Source organism: Martes martes (assembly GCF_963455335.1).
Source record: "Martes martes genome assembly, chromosome: 6".
Taxonomy (NCBI): Eukaryota; Metazoa; Chordata; class Mammalia; order Carnivora; family Mustelidae; genus Martes; species Martes martes.
Window position 1 is genome coordinate 120,359,968 of NC_137893.1, and position 17,415 is coordinate 120,377,382.

Here is a 17,415-nt window from a genome sequence, read left to right on the forward strand (position 1 = left end):
TGAGGACTAGGTGCGCGCGCACACGCCCCGCCCTTCGTAGCGGCTATTGGCCGGAGAGATCCGGATCCTGCCTGGAGATCCAACGGAGCGCGAGAGAGGAGAGAATGGCAGTGGTTGGGGCGGCTGGCCACTGATTGGCCTACTCGCGTATGGGGCGGTGCCAGAACGTTCAAACTTCCCGCCCGTGCGGTTGCCTGGCATTCGGGCCTCTGGCCTTCCCGGTTTCTAGGCTTTGATTGACGCGAGGTAGAGCCTGTGAGAAAGTCGGAAGGGGAGCTCGAGTCAGAGCCCGGAGAACTGGTCTAGGGGTGTTGAGGGGGGAGCTGGCTAAAGGGGCAGGCGCGAGTTGCATTTTTTTCTGGAGAGTGGAGATAAGCAACACTAATTAAGCCTATGCCAACAATTCTAAATTAATATTTGTACCCACGAGGGACACCTGGGCGACTCAGTTGGTTAAGCGTCTGCCCGCGGCTCAAGTCAGGATCCCAGGGTACTGGGATTGAGTCCCCCCCCCCCGCCCCCCATGGCTCAGCAGGAAGCCTGCTTCTCCTTCTTCTGCCTGCTGCTACCCCTGGCTTGTGCTCTCTCTCTCTGACAAATAAATAAAATCTTAAAAAAATAAATTTGTACCAAGTTCATATTTGTGAAAGCTTAGGACAGTTACTGGAAAAGTAGTAAGAGCTACTAATATTTCAAATAAGCAGAAATAAGTGAGACTCCTATTTTTTAGTCCTCCTTTGCCTATTTCCTTGATGCAGGGTATGACCACCCCCAGGAGGGCAATACTGCGCCTGACTTAAATTTTGGTCTCCCCAGAGGAGCGTAGAAGTGTTCAAATTACACCAAACTCCAGTGGAGAGTAGACCTGAGAACACCTACGCCCCCCAGTGAGACATATCTATACCCCTCTGCAGGTGCACACACCCACACCCCTAAAGACAGAGGGGTGTCATTCACTCACCCAGCAACTATTTAGTGCCTACTCTGGAACAGGTGGCAGACTCAAAGTACTGAACATTAATTACAGGCTTCATGAAGCTTACCTTCTAGTGTGTGTGAGAAGAGAAGCAAGGAGATTATGAGGGGGACAGAAATAAATATGTACTTTTAAAAATAGATCCCTTGGGATGCTTGGGTGCCTCAGTCAGTTAAGAGTCTGCTTTCAGCTCAGGTCATGATCTTGGGATCCTGGGACCAAGCCCCACATCAGGTTCCTTGCTCAGCGGGGAGCCTGCTTTTCCCTCAGTCTGCTGCTCCCCCGCTTGTGCTCTCTCTCTCTGACAAATAAATAAATATGATCTTTTTGTAAAAAAATTAAGTTAAATGAAAAATAAAACAATAAAATCCCTTAAAATGCATCTTCCTCTCCAACTTTGTCCTAGGTACCCTGAGATGGGGAGATCCCATCCAGGAGGTGAGAGAAAATGGTGGGTTAACCTGCTTCTACCACGCAAGGACTGGAAAATCCCCTCTAGCAAGAAAGGTAGGGGAGGGAGTTAAGGACTAGGTTAATGGTTACCCCTGGCAAATTGTTGAGCAATGGAGCTATGGAAACCTGGAAGAGACGTCACAACTCTAAGGCGTGTCAGGGAGGGACACACCTTCCAATCCGGGGTGAAAGAGATTAGAGACTGGTTTACCAAGCCAAGGAAGGCGAGGGAGTGAAATAAAAAGCCACCCTTTGAAGGAAAGGTTAGATACTGAGATAGGAGAAAAGCAGGGGTAAGGAGGTGAGACCAGAGGGAAACTTCTCTGATGGAGGATTTGGGGGCGCAGCCCAGGGAGCACTGCTAGATAGTACCAGGAGAGGGCAGCATTACCTGTCATCTGGGAAATTAAGGAGAAATACCTTGTGGGTAGCCATGCCAGCCACCCAAAGTCAATATTGATGATCAAACCAGCTCTAGCCATAAAGCCGTAGGACAGAAAAAGGCAGGAAAGAAGCTGCCAAAACCTGTTTGAGCTCAGGCCTGGCCCCATTTGCCTGAGGCATCTCCCACAAGGGAGATCTTTGTGGGGCAGATTCTCTGATAGACATTGATTGGCTGGAACAGAAGAGGGTCCTGAGTAGGGGTGTTTTGACCTCCTTTCCTCATGTGGAAGGGATTTGTGTGCAGAACCTGAGGATCACCCATGGAGGAGACCCTCCCCCCCAACACACACGCTCATGAAATCATCCTACAACCTTACAGGATCTTACAATTCAAGGGAGCAAACACTGAATATATCTTCTCACTGGGGAGGAGAGAGATAGGCCTTCCCCCAGGGAGGCGAAAACCCACAGAAGAGGAAGCAGGAGAGGAAACCACTAACTGCTGGTTTCCAGCAGCACAACTCTCACTCCACCCCAGTCCTCCTCGAAGTCTCCTTTTCTTTCAGTGTCAAGTCCTGTTTTGCTCCTCTATGTCCTTACACTTCCACTGTGTTTTTCTGTAACTGTAGGTCTGTTAGACAGCAGGTGGTGAGAAAGAAAGAGAAGGTATGGTAGGGTAGGAGAGAGATTCAAGATATGGAGGCCGGAATGTGTCCAGTTTGGAGGACATATTTTTAAGCCATTTTTCAGCAGCTCATAAAGAATTTGACAGAACCTCCAAATATCAAGTTACTCTTCTTCTACCTCCCTACTTATTTGTGTCCCCAAGGACTCCACTTACATTATGCCTTCTGATCTTTGCTTAAGACCAGCTACCATCCCCTCCAGGATCAGTGCAACTCTATTCTAGGGCCGTAATAACCCCACTCTCCACCCGCCCCCATTCTCTCATCTTCAACGTATCAGTGAGAAAAGGACAAGGGGCACAGGAAGGGGCCCCACAATGGGGGCAGAAGTGGAAGCATTTAAGCTGACTAGGCTACTGAGGAGGAGCTGACCTCCCCCAGATATGAGGCCCTTTGGCTCAGCTTCTTGTTTCCCTAGCAGGAGGCTTGGATGTCTCCCCTCCCATCACCTCCTCTACCTTTCACCACTCTCTTCCCCCAATCTCAGTGTCTACTTCCGAGTCGGTCCCGCTGGAGTCTGGAAGGAATGTGAGAAAAGGAATAAACGACCACCTTCACATTCTAAAGTTCCCCACTGGGACCTCATGGGCTTGACCAAGCTGTTGGGGTCGTTTCTTGTGTGAGGGTGGAGTGGGAGTGTCCTCTGATTAATGCAGCAGGGAAACTGAGGCAGAAAAAAAAAAAACTGTGTTCAAGGAGACGGGTGGAGAAACACGGAGGTTCCCAGGATTCCCTCTCCTTAACACCCCCATCCTTTATCCTCTAGGAGACCTGAGGTTCCCCACTCCGGACCCACTGCCTAGATCGTCGAGTCCCGCCCCCCTCCTGTCCCCTCCCCAGGTTCAGGGCGGGGCCGGTCGGTGAGTCAGCGGCTCCCTGATCTAGCCCGGGAGGGGACAGAGCTGGAGGGGCGGGGTGTGGGGTACGCTGGGCTGGTGGGGAAGCCGGGTCTTGCGTGAGCGGGTCTCTTCGGGCTTGTGTGGCGCTGAAGGGACAGCCCTAGGTCTGGGGGAGAGAATCCCTGCCTGTGAGACCCGCCTTCCCCGGCTCGGGCCCCTCCCAGTTCCCCCAGCGCCGGCCGCTTCCTGGTCCCCGTCGCAACCATGGCTGAAGAACAACCCCAGGTTGAATTGTTCGTGAAGGTAGGAACACCTTCTCGCTCCTAGGCCGGCCTCCCCATTCCTGGAAGGCAACTCTCACCTTGACCCAGCTCCAGTCTTGACTCCCCAGTCGCTTCCCTCCTTGACCCCCACCCAACCCCACGTGCAGTCTTTAGTGTGCGCGCGTTGTTGGGGGTGGCCTCGCCTGGGGAGGGGAAGACGGTTGTTGTGAGTGCAGGTAATGAGAATTCTGTGCTCGACCCTGAAAAGTTTGTAGAAGTGCAAGTTTCAGCAGCTTAAAGGGCCAGAAGGTAGATAAGAGGTCCCAGGAGTTGAGACTATTCACGGTGGTTGGGGGGGGGGGCAAGCTGATGGAAAGACGGGGAGAGAAGGGGGCAGTGGGACTCAACAGGGTTTGGGAGGGTCAGAGGGAAACATCAGGACATGTGGTCAGAAGAGAAGACCAGAGTGAGAGGTGTCTTGGGAGAGACTTGGAGAAGTGTTCGAGAGAGAGAGAGAGAGAGAGAGAGAGTCTGTGGCAGGGCAGGTTTCAAGGAAGAGGGTGTGGCGGGGAAGGCTGGAAGGAGATCCCTGGCGGAGGACTGGTGGGGTGGAAGGAGATGGAGAATGGGAGTGGGGTTCTAGCAGTGCGACCGGAGAGAGGGTGGGCCCGGAAGGGTCCCCGGGACTTGGAGAAGCGGGACTTGGAGAAGCGAGAAAAAGGGAGGTGACCATATGGGAGTTTAGCTGGGGCTCCCAGGGGGATAGGTGGGGAGAGGGATCAGAAGGAGGAAGAGATCTGGGTTAGGGTGTTTACGGTTTGGGGGTTTTAGAAACAGGAGAAAGAGTCGCCCAGCTCTGTCCTCTCTCACTGGGTGTGGATGAGGAACGGTGATCCTTTGGCCTTTGGAGATGAAAGCGCAGACAGCGGACTAGCGGACTTCACTCTCTCTGCTCTTCTCCCCTCCCCACTGCAGGGGCATTCTTACCCAATCCCCGACCTCATCTCTGCACCTCCTTCTCCGTCTGTGCCTCCTTGTTTGCACATTTTCCCCACCCTTCACTTTCCTGCCGCCTTTCTCTCCACTTCCCCCCTTTGTTCGTCCTTCTTTGTGCGTTCCGGCTGCTTTTCCCCTCCTTGCTGCTTGGGGCTTCTGGGGAGGTCATTCCTTCTCCCTGTGCCCAGCCGTGCCTGGGTCCGCCCCCCTTAGGTGTGGTCCCCACCTCACTCACACTCGCCTCAAGGGCTATTTTTATTCGTGGGTGAGGCTGCCCTACAGAGTCTGGCCTTGGGTCCAGTGTGAGGAGAGTCATCTGGAGCCAGGGCCATGTGTTGGGAGACCCCGCAAGTAGTGTATGGGGAAGAGGAAGGTGGCCCTCCGCTGCCCAGGCCTCAGCCTCACAGGTCCCTGCCCCCACTCCTTGCCAGGAAGGAAGCCGCTGAGGCAGAGACAGTGTGAGATGAATCACTCTCAGCCCAGGGGGAGGTCCCTTGGGGGATGAGGTCACCACTTGCCAATTAGAGGGCAGCCCCCCTCTGCAAAGCCCTCTACATCTTTAGAGGCCCTGGGCCCCTTGACTCCCCACCCAGCTGCCAGAAAGAGGGTGGAGGTATAGAGAACCAGAACTCTGGCTTCCAAACCCCATGGTACCTTGCCCATTCTCAGGCTCTACTCCCTTCAGGAATCCAGGAATCCAGGAATCCAGGCCTCTAGCCTACAACCCTGGCCTCACCAAAGTCCCTCTCTAGGGATATGGGAGAGTTAAATACGCTTTTGTATGTAAAGTGCTTAGGATAGCAGGTAACACTGCATTACTGTTTGTCTTCCCTCTCTAGGGTCCAGGTCCTCCCGAGTTCTCCCAAACCCAATCCCTCTGCCTACCTCCCAGCTGTCCTGAACTCTGGGGGGAACCAGAAGCTGACCTTTGCAGAAAACTTTCCCGCTAATCTGCCCTTAGGTTTACTCCGCCTCCAGAGTGGAGAGCCCATGTCTGGGGAGAGCTGTGAGCCCTGAGACTGTGTGTCATGATTAGGCAGAAAACGGTGTGATCTGGGAGGAGGGGTGGGCAGAGAATGGCCTGGGGTAGGTGGGGTATACCAGGCCTAACCTTGGGGTGGGGGTTACTTTTCAGGCTGGCAGTGATGGGGCCAAGATTGGGAACTGCCCCTTCTCCCAGAGACTGTTCATGGTGCTCTGGCTCAAGGGAGTCACCTTCAACGTCACCACTGTTGACACCAAGAGGTGGGCCAATTTCTGTTCCTCTAACACCCCGTTTGTGTGTGCGCTCACCCATCCTAGTCCTTTCATCCTGCACCTTTTCCCCCCTGCCCTCCCCCCAGAGCTCCTTTTTCTTCCCACATGCTTCATCTCCCCTTTCTGATTCTCCCTGACCCCATTTTCCCGTCCTGATGCCTGGCCTGTTCTCCAGGAGGACGGAGACAGTGCAGAAGCTGTGTCCAGGAGGGCAGCTCCCATTCTTGCTGTATGGCACGGAAGTGCACACAGACACCAACAAGATTGAAGAGTTTCTAGAGGCGGTGCTGTGCCCTCCCAGGTACAAGGGCACTTGGAAAGGAAGGGTTGGGTAGCTGGGAGATTCTAGGGGAGAGGGAGGTGGAAGAAATGGAAAACCAAAATGGTGGTGGGCTGGAGCAGGGGAGCTGAGGCTCCTCCCTGGAAGATAGCTTCTCCTGTTTCTCCTACTGGCTTTCAGGTACCCCAAGCTGGCAGCTCTGAACCCTGAGTCCAACACGGCGGGGCTGGACATATTTGCCAAATTCTCTGCTTACATCAAGAATTCAAACCCAGCACTCAATGATAGTGAGTCTCAAGGGTTGGAGGCCAGGGTCCTAGGAGGAATGGAGAAGATCCAGGGATTGGGAGGCATTAGGGGCACCTGGAAGTTCCGATATTGGGGAGATGGAGCAGATATTGGCAAACCCTCACTACCTCCCACCCCAGCCCCCTTATTTTTGTTTAAACTCCATATTTCCTTGCATTTTCATTGCCTGTGACTTTAAGTTTCTCTTCGTTTGTCACTAGCCTCTCGTGCACCCCTGTGTTAGTTGGGTTGGCTGCTGGCCTGTTTCGTGGCAGAAGAGGATTGTGCTTAAAAACAGTGACTCTCCGGGCGCCTGGGAGGCTCAGTTGGTTGGGTGTCTGCCTTTAACTCAGGTCGCTGTCTTGGGGTCCAGGGATCCCTGCTCGGCGGGGAGCCTGCTTCTCCTTTTCCCTCCAGCTCATGCTCTCTTTCTCAAATAAATAAATAAAATCTTAAAAAAAAAAAAAGGCGGGGGCGCCTGGGTGGCTCAGTAGGTTAAAGCCTCTGCCTTCAGCTCGGGTCATGATACCAGGGTCCTGGGATCAAGCCCTGCATTGGGGCTCTCTGCTCAGCAGGGAGGCTGCTTCCGCCTCTCTCTCTGCCTGCTTCTCTGCCTACTTGTGATCTCTGTCCGTCAAATAAATAAATAAAATCTTTAAAAAAAAAAAAATGGTGACTCGGGGCACGTGGATGGCTAAGTCCGTTAAGGGTCTGCCTTCGGCTCAGGTCTTGATCCCAGAGTCCTGGGATCCGCCACATCCGATGTGGCTCCCTGCTGAGCAGGGAGTCTGCTCCTCCCTCTCCCTCTCCCTCTCCCTCTCCCCCCCCCCCCCCCCGGGCCTGCACGCGTGCTTTCTCTCTGTCAAATAAAATCTTAAAAACAACAGCAACAACGACAACTCTAGATCCAGACAACCTACACCTTCCCTAGCTAGATTAAACCCTACTAGCTGGGTGAATTTGGGCAGTTCATTTAATTTCTCTGTAAATCCTTTTCCAGATCCATAAAATTAGGCTAACAATGCCTGTTTCATGGGTTGATGTGAGAATTAAGCGTTTTTTGTATGTAAAGTGCTTAAAATAACACATGGAAAACGAACTACATTCATGTCAGATACTATTATTTGGACTGGCCCCACTCCCCAGGCCCTCCTGGACTTTGTTGCTCTCCTAATGTTCTTACCAATTCCCCTTTCTTGCACAGATCTGGAGAAGGGGCTCCTGAAAGCCCTGAAAGTTTTAGACAATTACTTGACATCCCCCCTCCCAGAAGAAGTGGATGAGACCAGTGCTGAGGACGAGGGCATCTCTCAGAGGAAGTTTCTGGATGGCAATGAGCTCACTCTCGCTGACTGCAACCTGTTGCCAAAGCTCCACATAGTACAGGTGGGTGGTCATTGTATGAGCAGAGGGTGGCCACTGGGATGGCTCTTTAAGAAGCTCCCACACAGGTTCCCTATGACAACGACTCCAAAGGTGGTTTCTTTCTTAGGATGGTTTCCATGGATTGCCACCAATAGCAGACACACCCCATTGCTTCTTCTCACCAGTCATCGCTGCAAAGCTGTTGCTTTAGAGAATTACATTCGGTGATACAGGCTGTGGGTGCAGACTGGCCGGGAGTAACATATCCCAATGTTGTTGTCAGGAGTGCTCTTCCTGTCTCTATCACTGCCAAATCCCCACATCACACAAAGCAGGCTTTTCCTAAAATCAGAGCTTTAACTCTTTTTATAGCATTGGTCTCCACTTTGTCTTGTGATGAAAGATGAAAACTGCTGGTTCCCATGTTTTTGACTCAGCCTCAAAGCTATGGTTTAGTTTGTGAAACATGGGCCTAATGTCAGTCTGCCACAGACCTCTGTATTGAACATCTGTGTACTAAGCACTGAAAGACACAAAGATGGATGACTGACGATTGGTCCTTGCCCTCAAAGGATTTGAAATCTAGCCATGAACGTAAGTAACAAAACATGATTAAAAGCCAAATGAAAAATAGGGACAAAAGCCACTGTGGATCTTCAAGTGGAGAATTTTCTGATGTGTGAATTACATCTCAGTAAAATCAAGAAGAGAGCAATGGCACCATGGAACGGCGTGGTCTGAAAAGGAGCTGGTTAAAAATGGCCAGGATTTCAGTGAGTGGAGAGGAAGGGTGAAGACAGAAGATCGTGAGGAGTTAAGAAAGCCAATTGGATGATTCATATAGGAGAGAAGAATCACAGGAAGAGAAGCCAGATAGTGGGGGTTCTTGAATGCCTGGTCAGAAAGGCTAGATTTCATCCTAGAAGTCTTGGGAGAAGGGAAAGACCCAAGAGTCTAGCCGCCAGGGCTGCTCCCCTGAGACTGACATGTTGATCCCATTGATCCCTCTTGTCTCCCCACCCCCAGGTGGTATGTAAGAAGTACAGGGGATTCTCCATCCCAGAGGTGTTCCGCGGAGTCCATCGGTACCTGCGCAATGCCTATGCTCGGGAAGAGTTTGCCTCCACCTGTCCAGATGATGAGGAAATCGAGCTGGCTTACGAGCAAGTGGCCAAGGCCCTTAAATAAGTGCTTCCTGAGGCTCCACAAAGGCAGCAGCTGGTTTCCACGTGGCTATCCAAGGGACACACTCCAAAACGGCCAGTGGGCAGAGAATCCTGGAGCACTTGTGCAGGGCTGGCTGGGGGGCTGACGGGAAAGATGGGGAATCTAGGTAAGATTTTTATTGTGGGGTGGTGCGGGTAGGACAATGTATTTCAGTAATAAAATACAGAATGAAAATACAGTGTCGTTTTACACAAAGGGGACTTGTGTGTGGCTAACACGGGAATGAGAGGTGGGTCAGTGACCTTGAGCTCAGGGCAGAAGCGAAGAATTTAGAAGAGGGGTATTGGTGGTCAGGCTTCCATTCCTCGTGCCGGTCCACCGTAACGCTGTCTTGTGGTCCATGTCGCGTTTGCAGCCCAGCCGCCGGGGCCAGCCAGATCTGGGTGGGCCTGGGCAGCACTCACGGGGCGGGGCCAAGTTCTGAGGAGGGGAGCGAAGTCCCCCCTGGAGTAGGCGCGGCGTAGCAGGGCGGAATGGGCGTGGTCTCTAGGAGCCCCGCCCCGTCCCGCTTAGACAATGCCCCGGAGCAGCCAGACCGTCGCGCCCCCGCCCCACCGTAGTTCTTGAGCTCGCCTACCCGGGGACCCCTCAAAAGCCAAGAGCGCCAGTCCCCGAGGCTTGAAGACTAGGACTCCCTTCTCCAACTCTGTCCTCAGGGGGGTGGGGCCCCAGCCAAGATCACAGAACGCAGGAGTCGGGGTGGCCACTGGAGGTAAGTCTAGGGGTTGGAGATGTCCTCTGGACCGTGCGCGGGCCGGAGCTTGAGGATGCCGGGCCCGTGCCTGCAACGGACAGAGTGCAAGCGGCCGAAATTTGGGTGCGGAGCTGAGCGGGGTAGACTTTGGGGAAGATGGACCGGGAGACGGGGTCCTGGAGCCGGGAGTGGCAGCAGCTCCCTGGGACCACGCCCCCGGTTTCCCCGCCCCTTGGATTTCGTTTTAGACCTCTCCCAGTCCTCGGGGACTCGGTCTGGTTTATACTGGGTCGCGCTAGGGGCAGCGGGACCGGCCCGGGTGGAGGGAGGATATTTAACTCCTTAGATTCTAATTTCTCCCTCGTTACCCCTCTTCCCTTTTCTCGTTTGGGCATTCAGGACTTCCATCTTCCAGGCCTTGACTCTCCCCAGCTGCCTCCTCCTGTCCCATAACCCCTTTGGGTCCCTCGCCGCACTTCGGGTCCCTATGGCAGCGAGCAGCTGAGGGTTAAGGGGGCGGGACCGTTGCATTTTTGGGGAGTGAGCGCATCCTAGCGGCTGCCAAGAGGGGCGCCTAGCAGGGACCTCGCAAAGCCCCCGAACTGGGGCAACAGGTGTTGTGAAAATTAGGGGTCCGGGTCTTGTTCCTCGGACTCCTTCCAAAGAAGCAGACCAGACCCAGAAGGGTGCGGGGTGGAATGGGGTCGGCAGGAGAGGAAGGTCTGGAGGGGGTGGGGCGAAGTGGGAGGGGCGCCCGGAGATGGCAGAAGACAGACCCGGGCGCTCTTAACCACCCCCCTACGCCCTTCTGTGCATGTCTCTTTCTCTGCCAACCCCACTCCCCTTTTCTGTCTCTTATCCCAGACAGGTGAAGTAAAAAGAGAAAACTAAGAAATCAGCGCGGCCGGAGGGGGAGACTGTGTGAATGGGATGGGGACGCCAGGGGAGGGGCTGGGCCGCTGCTCCCATGCCCTGATCCGGGGGGTTCCGGAGAGCCTGGCTTCGGGGGAGGGTGCGGGGGCTGGCCTCCCGGCTCTGGATCTGGCTAAAGCTCAGAGGGAGCACGGGGTACTGGGGGGTAAACTGAGGCAGCGGTTGGGGCTGCAGCTGCTAGAACTGCCTCCTGAAGAGTCGCTGCCGCTGGGACCGCTCCTCGGTGACACCGCCGTGATCCAAGGGGACACGGCCCTAATTACGCGTCCCTGGAGCCCCTCCCGCAGGCCGGAGGTGAGCGCCGGGGCGCGGTTTGGGGGGTAAGGGGAAAGGAGGAGCTGGACGTGAGAGGCTTTAAGAGTTATGGTTGGGAATGTCTCTGCCCCGCGCCCTTTCCTGCCCTAAGGTCGATGGAGTCCGCAAAGCCCTTCAGGACCTTGGGCTCCGGATTGTGGAGATGGGGGATGAGAACGCGACGCTGGATGGCACTGATGTTCTCTTTACGGGTGAGGCTGAGGTGCCTGCATCCCTGGGCTTTGCATTGGGAAGCAGAGCTGGGGAGACTGGGCCATGTTGGGCCTTGTTTCCAACTCACTCTGGCTCTCAAACCTCCGCGGCCTCCCTGGGCTCAGGCCGGGAGTTTTTCGTAGGCCTCTCCAAGTGGACCAATCACCGAGGAGCTGAGATCGTGGCAGACACGTTCCGAGTGAGGAGCGGGACCAGCTTCTTGCTGGGGAAGCGGGGAGCAGATGGGGTGGGAGGGGCGCACGGAGGGGGCGCAGAGTAGAAAGGAGCCCAGAGCAACCTGTGTTTGAGGGAATCCCCCATCCCTCCCGCGTCCCTGAATAATTTCTTTTGTTGCCCCTAGGACTTCGCTGTCTCCACAGTGCCGGTCTCGAGCTCCTCCCACCTGCGCGGCCTTTGCGGCATGGGGGGACCCCGCACTGTAGTGGCTGGTAGCAGCGAGGCTGCCCAAAAGGCTGTCAGGGTGAGGAGGGTGGCGCCAACAAAAGTGGGCGTGGCTTTTGGCCGGTAAGGGTGAAAGCGGGGAGGTTCAGAGACTTAATTCCAACCCCTGCCCTCATGGAGCTGTCCATCTGGTATGAAAACACGTCAGAAAGCAAGAAGTTACTATGGCAGGACAGGGAACACAGTCGATTAACATCGTCTTCCCGAGTTTCAAGAAACTTCTCAAAGGTGGCATCTAAGCTATGAGGAAGGATGGATGACATGGACTGGTGGGGGCTGGAGAAGGGGAGAAGAGGGCTGCAGGTAGTAAGAACTGCATGTGGGTCTGAGGTGGGACTTAACAGAAGTCACTAAAATGCTTAGAACAGTGCCTGACACATACTAAGGGCAAGTGCTTGCTATCATTATCATGCAACAAATGTAACTGTGTTCCCAGCCCTTAGTGGTGGTAGGGCCACCAGACTCAGTTGTGGGGAGGCTCTGAGACTTGACCACTTCCTCTTTTTCCGTTCCTCAGGCGATGGCAGTGTTGACAGACCACCCCTATGCGTCCCTGACTCTCCCAGATGATGCAGCTGCTGACTGTCTCTTTTTGCGACCTGGGCTGCCTGGTGTGCCTCCTTTTCTCCTGCACCGTGGAGGCGGGGACCTGCCCAATAGCCAGGAGGTGAGAGGAGGCAAGAGCTCCACTACTAACAACAACCAGAGGAAGGAGTCTCAAGCCTTCCTAGTGGAACAAAGAAGGGGTACCTTCTCTAGAAGCATGGCCGGCTCCAAGAAGGGCCTGGCTGTGGCCTCAGAGTCTTACTCCCCTCTCCCATTTCGTGTCCTTCCTGCAGGCATTGCAGAAGCTCTCTGATGTCACCCTGGTACCTGTGTCCTGCTCAGAACTGGAGAAGGCAGGCGCCGGGCTCAGCTCCCTCTGCCTGGTGCTCAGCACGCGTCCCCACAGCTGAGCTCCTGGCCTTAGGGTTCTGGCTGGCCAGTGTTTGGGCAGCATAGGGAGTAGAAGTGGAAGGAGGCTTAGATAGAGGATGGTGAATAGGTATAGTAGTGGGGAGAGGGCCCCAAGATGGGGGGGGAGGCTTAGTGTGGGAAAAATGATAGAGTCCACTGGGTGAGTCCTCTTCCTCAGAACTAATAAAACAACTGACCTTTTAGACTGGGCTGTGGCTGGTGTCTTAACTGGGATAGGGGCAGGGCTGAAATCTGAGGTTGAGGTTAGTCTTTCATTCATCAAACCCTCATTAGGCACTTACTGAGTCATTGCTCAGCCCTCTCATAGGTGTTTGGGTGCAAGATGGACAGGATAGAATTTCTGTTGTGGGGAGCATATGTGACGTAGGGAAGAAAGAGTAGGGTGGATCACTCATTATCTAAATGTCAGATGATTCAGAGACTGGTAGATTACCAACCCACCCCTAGTTGATAGAAAGGAAGAAGTAACGCTTCCAGGGACATTCATTTTCATTCACTCATTTACTGAGACTTAGCTGTAATATAAAAAGAGTCAGTCTCCTGAGAGCAGGGAACTCACAGTACATTGACACTGAAATACAGGTTGTGATGGAACAATTTACAGGGTGTGGTTGCTAAGAGATAAATAAGGAGAGTGCCTACAGCATCAAAATCAAAATGTATGCAGGGGTAGGCAAAGAGGGTCAGGAATGGCTTCCCAGAAATGGCTACATTTCAGCTGAGTCTTGGGGATGAAGAATTATTAGGCAGGAAGGTAGTGGGGAGAAGGAAAAAAGGGTGATCCAGAAAGAAGGACTTGCCTGGCACAAAAGCGTATTTGGAGGAGAATCTCTCCCAGGCTGGCATGCTGTGCACATGTGGAGTGCCAGAGACAAGTCTGGAAGGTAGGCAGAGTGCTGCCAGCACCTTGTACCCAAAGCCAAGACCCATGGGTCCAAGAAAAGGTCCTGGAAAGACATCCTGCAACTCTGGAATACAGGTTGTGAGGAGGAGGTTTGCATTTGGGGAGGACCCCTCTGGCTTCAGGGAGGAGGGCAGGGGCAAGAGGATGAGGTGGGGCTATGAGTCACCCAGGGAGGAAATGAGGAGAGTATATTCAGGTGGCAGCCCTAGGCGTGAAGAAGGGTATGGATTTCACAGTGACATTAAAATAGAAAGACAGGACTTGGTTCGTTGTGTGGGAGTGAGCAGAACAAGGTCTGCATGACTCCCAGTTTCTGGCTTAGGCAACTGGTTGATCAAGAGAGACTACAGAGGAGGATTGAGTGAGTGACAGTGAGTTGAGTTTGGGATATGCTGTGTGTAGAATGTCTACGGCTGACCAGGCAGGGCTGTCCCAGGGATAGATGGGAAATCTCATTACTCGAGATCTGAGCTGGAGAGAGTTCCGAATGTTGTTTGCAGAGGTGAGGCTTGAGGACTGGCTGTGGATGCCAGATTCCCAGAAGAGAGGGAAGTCAGATAAAGGGACGAACCTAGAATGGTGGGGAATACTGTGGGAATAGGGAGGAGGGCAGAGGAGTCCAAAAGGAAGATGCCAGCATTAAAGAAGGAAGTAACCAAAGACCAACTAAAAACTTTACTGGGCGTGGCCATTAGGACATCACTGGCAACCTCATGGAGAGATGATGAGCAGTGTGAGTGGAGTCAAGGGGAAGACAAAGTGTAGGCCCCTGGTTCAAAGAGCTGGACTGTGCAGGGGAGGGAAGAGACAGGACAACTATCTAGGACTTGTTGATGTCTTAAGATAGGGAGACAGGGCTTGATCAGGTTTAGAGAGGGCACCAGTGATGAAGAAGAGGAGAAAGTTACAGGAGAGATAGGGTTGAAGGAGCAACTTCAGTGGCAGAGCAGAGAACCCAGGGCTCCTGACTCCCATACTAGTGCTCATTTCTATCCCGTGGTGCATCCATTGCCACGTGAGGGGCCAAGGAGAGGGGAGCTGTGGAGAGCTGGGAACCTTGTGAGGTTTGGAATAAGGGCTTCCCTTCAAACTACAACCGCATAGATGGTCGAGGCATCAGCTGGGACCATGGGGGACAACCGGAGGGGCCTTCTGAGGGCCAGATGATCCAGGTCTGCATAGAGCAGGCTCTGAAAGGTGGGGAGGAAGGCAGGAGAGTCTCAGAAGTCTGACTCACTGGGGAATTCAGGCCTCTCTCTTTCTCAGTCCACTCTTCTTAGGGATTTGGTCCAACCCCCTTCCAGTCGCCAGGCCCTTACCGCCTCCTGGTCCAGGTCCCCTGCAGTCTTAGGCTCCTCCTCCTCTACTGGCCTCTGGAGCTCGACTTTCGCGAGTGGATCTATATGAGGGGGGGGGGGTGGTGAACAGAGCTGAAGAATTGAGAGAAAGGGACCAACATTCTGCTTCCAGCAAGGGCTCAGACTCAGGAATTGAGAGGCGGAAAGTGTGGGAGCAGTAGAAAAATGGGGTGGTTAGTCTCACCAAATCTGGGGAGTGGTCGAGGCGGGTGCGGGGGTGATCGTCTGTAACGGATGTATAAGTCTTTGAGAGCCACCAGTTTTATCTTGTCTTCCTCGGGGCCGACAGCAACCCAGCAACTCAAAGGCTCAGACCCGCGAAACAATTTAGGCTCCACCCCCACGGATAGTTCCGCCCACGCTCTGATCCTGCTCCGGCTCTAGCTTCGCCTCCCTAGCCAGGGCTCCGCCTACCAGCCTGTGGCCTCGGCCCAAGGGGTGACCTCCCCCGCTCCCTTCCTCGCTAAACCACACGCCGGAGCTCTAGGTCTAGCTTCTGTCTGCGAAGGTTCTGGTCCTACCCCTCCCGTCTCCGGTCCCGACCCATTTAACCAGGCCACGCCCATTGTGCTCACCTGCGCCACCACCAGACCACGCCCAACGCCCCGACTACCAGCACCAGCCCAGCGCCCAGCAGGGGGATCAGGAGCTGGGGATTCACCGACCCTGGGGAGCAGAGGACTGGGTGGTGACGGATGCTGAGGTCAGGGGTGCGAGGACAGAGAACTAGATCTCCCGTCCAGGAAACTTCCCGCTAAGGCCCCTCTCCCTCTCAAGGGTGTGTGAGTGAAGTCCCATGCGCAAAGGCCTGGACCTACCGTGGGTAGACCCCGGTGCCCTGCAATCAGCCCCGTCCCCTAGCACGTGAAGCACTGTACGGCTTTCTTCCTCGTGGCGGCCCCTGCAGAAAAAGGTGCCTGAGTCCCCCGCGCTCAGGAGCAGCTCCAGCCGCCGGATACTGGGGTCCAGGGCACGTAGGCGACCAGCAAAGGGCTGGACTGGAGACACAGTAGGGGTCCCGCTCGAGGAGGCCCACAGGATTGGGCGGCGTCCTTTGGACAGGCCCCTGCAGGCAGGGAAGCTAGGTGCCCAGGCCCAGCGGATGGGATGCGAGACCCCTACGCAGGAGAAATTCACCCGGTCTCCGGGACGGCCGTCCAGTGAAGCTGGGGTTGGAGGGGACAGGGGTTAGGGCAAGTCCACAGGGCTAGACTAACCCCACTCCCGAACCCCATTCCCGTCTCCTCTCTCTTCCCTCTCTTCTGCGCTCCCGCCAGTCTGGATCATCCCCCACACATCAACCCTCCCCTCCCCATCGCCCGCCGCCGCCGCCCCTCAGTCTTTCCTCGCGCCCACTCCAGCTTTCCTGGGGGAAGATGGCTTACCCCCGGGATCTCCCTGGGCCCTTGACAGCAGTAGCGGCAGCAGCTGCAGAACCAGAGCCATGGCTGGGATGTATGTGGTGGGGATAGGAGACAAGTGTATCAGCGGAGAAGACCGGAGGGAAACTCGGGAAGGGGGGTTGAGGGGGGCACGGGTTGGGGGCTCCGATAAGAGCGGGGCGGGGCTACCAGCCGCCGGGATCCCTCTGGGAGTCCTCGCTGGCTCGCTTTCAGCCCTCAGACAATACTCAGTTGAAAGTGGTGCTCTGCTGGTTACGATAGCACTTTCCTATACTTTAACTCCCGCGGGGTAGCAGTGGCCAGGAGCATCCTGGCTGTCTGAGTTCAAATCCTGCCTTAGCCATCTACTAGCTGAGTGATGTGGGAGAGTCGTTCAACTTCTCTGGGCCTGTTCATTCATCTGTAAAACAGGGATAAAAAGCACCTACCTGGGGTGCCTGGGTGGCTCAGTCGTTAAGCATCTGCCTTTGGCTGGGGCCATGATCCCGGGGTTCTGGGATCTAGCCCCACTTTGGGCTCTCCGCTGGGTGGGAAGCCTGCTTCTCCCTCTCCCACTCCCCCTGCTTGTGTTCCCTCTCACGCTGTGTCTCTGTCAAATACATAAATAAAATCTTAAAAAAAAAAAAAAAAGCACCTACCTTCTAGAGTATTGAGAAATTTAAAAAAAAGTAATACACCTACAATGCCTAGAACAATGGTTGACACATAGGAGCACTTGGGTGCTCGTCATTATTGTTATTACTGCAACTTCTTATTCTAGCTTCTCCTTCACCTCTCTGTGCCTACGCTGTCCCTCCTGGCCAATGGTGCCCCACCCAAACTGGCAGGTTTTGGTCTGGGAGACACTTTGGAACAGGCCACATGCCCCACACCTTGGGCTTCATCGGCCCTCATGGAACTAGAGCAACCCAGGCCAGGCCAAGCCCTGGTTTAGCCAGGGCAGGTTCTGAGAACCCTCTGAGGGCCTGAGGCAGCACCTCAGCAGGCAGCCCCAGCCTAGGTCCTTGCTGTTGTGACATTACAGGGGCCCTTGGTGACATCACGAATCTTTCATCCTTCATCCTGCGGCTGAGCAGGGGTTGGGAAGACCATGTCAAGGCTGAATCCAGATGAAGTTAGCCCCTTCTGTCCTCAGTTTCTGTTCACACGCCCCTACCAATGC

At 54.5% G+C, this 17,415-nt stretch overlaps 3 protein-coding genes across 5 annotated transcripts; 2 read left to right on the plus strand and 1 right to left on the minus strand.

The window, feature by feature from the left end:
- The first annotated feature begins 3,343 nt into the window (after positions 1 to 3,343).
- CLIC1 (chloride intracellular channel 1) lies at positions 3,344 to 9,206 on the plus strand. Its single transcript, XM_080807284.1, has 6 exons — positions 3,344 to 3,641; positions 5,733 to 5,842; positions 6,030 to 6,155; positions 6,315 to 6,421; positions 7,627 to 7,808; positions 8,814 to 9,206. The coding sequence occupies exons 1-6, from the start codon at positions 3,603 to 3,605 to the stop codon at positions 8,973 to 8,975; spliced, it is 726 nt and encodes a 241-aa protein (XP_080663410.1). The 5' UTR covers positions 3,344 to 3,602; the 3' UTR covers positions 8,976 to 9,206.
- Positions 9,207 to 9,516: 310 nt separating this feature from the next.
- On the plus strand, positions 9,517 to 12,776 carry DDAH2 (DDAH family member 2, ADMA-independent). The gene is made up of 7 exons (XM_080806397.1): positions 9,517 to 9,726; positions 10,573 to 10,935; positions 11,048 to 11,147; positions 11,274 to 11,347; positions 11,510 to 11,629; positions 12,128 to 12,277; positions 12,450 to 12,776. Exons 2-7 carry the CDS (start codon positions 10,639 to 10,641, stop codon positions 12,564 to 12,566), a joined length of 858 nt encoding a protein of 285 aa, XP_080662523.1. The 5' UTR covers positions 9,517 to 9,726; positions 10,573 to 10,638; the 3' UTR covers positions 12,567 to 12,776.
- A 1,766-nt stretch (positions 12,777 to 14,542) lies between these two features.
- Positions 14,543 to 16,296, minus strand: MPIG6B (megakaryocyte and platelet inhibitory receptor G6b; the record flags this gene model as incomplete). 3 transcript variants are annotated; one of them, XM_080806544.1, is made up of 6 exons in its annotated part: positions 14,543 to 14,682; positions 14,812 to 14,891; positions 15,035 to 15,075; positions 15,426 to 15,516; positions 15,669 to 16,016; positions 16,236 to 16,296. In XM_080806544.1, 6 exons carry the CDS (start codon positions 16,294 to 16,296, stop codon positions 14,578 to 14,580), a joined length of 726 nt encoding a protein of 241 aa, XP_080662670.1. In that variant the 3' UTR covers positions 14,543 to 14,577. The 3 variants fall into 3 exon arrangements, with proteins under 3 accessions (XP_080662670.1, XP_080662671.1, XP_080662672.1); XM_080806545.1 differs by lacking the exon at positions 15,426 to 15,516 and having other exon boundaries at positions 14,812 to 14,922; XM_080806546.1 differs by lacking the exons at positions 15,035 to 15,075; positions 15,426 to 15,516.
- Between the last annotated feature and the right edge of the window lie 1,119 nt (positions 16,297 to 17,415).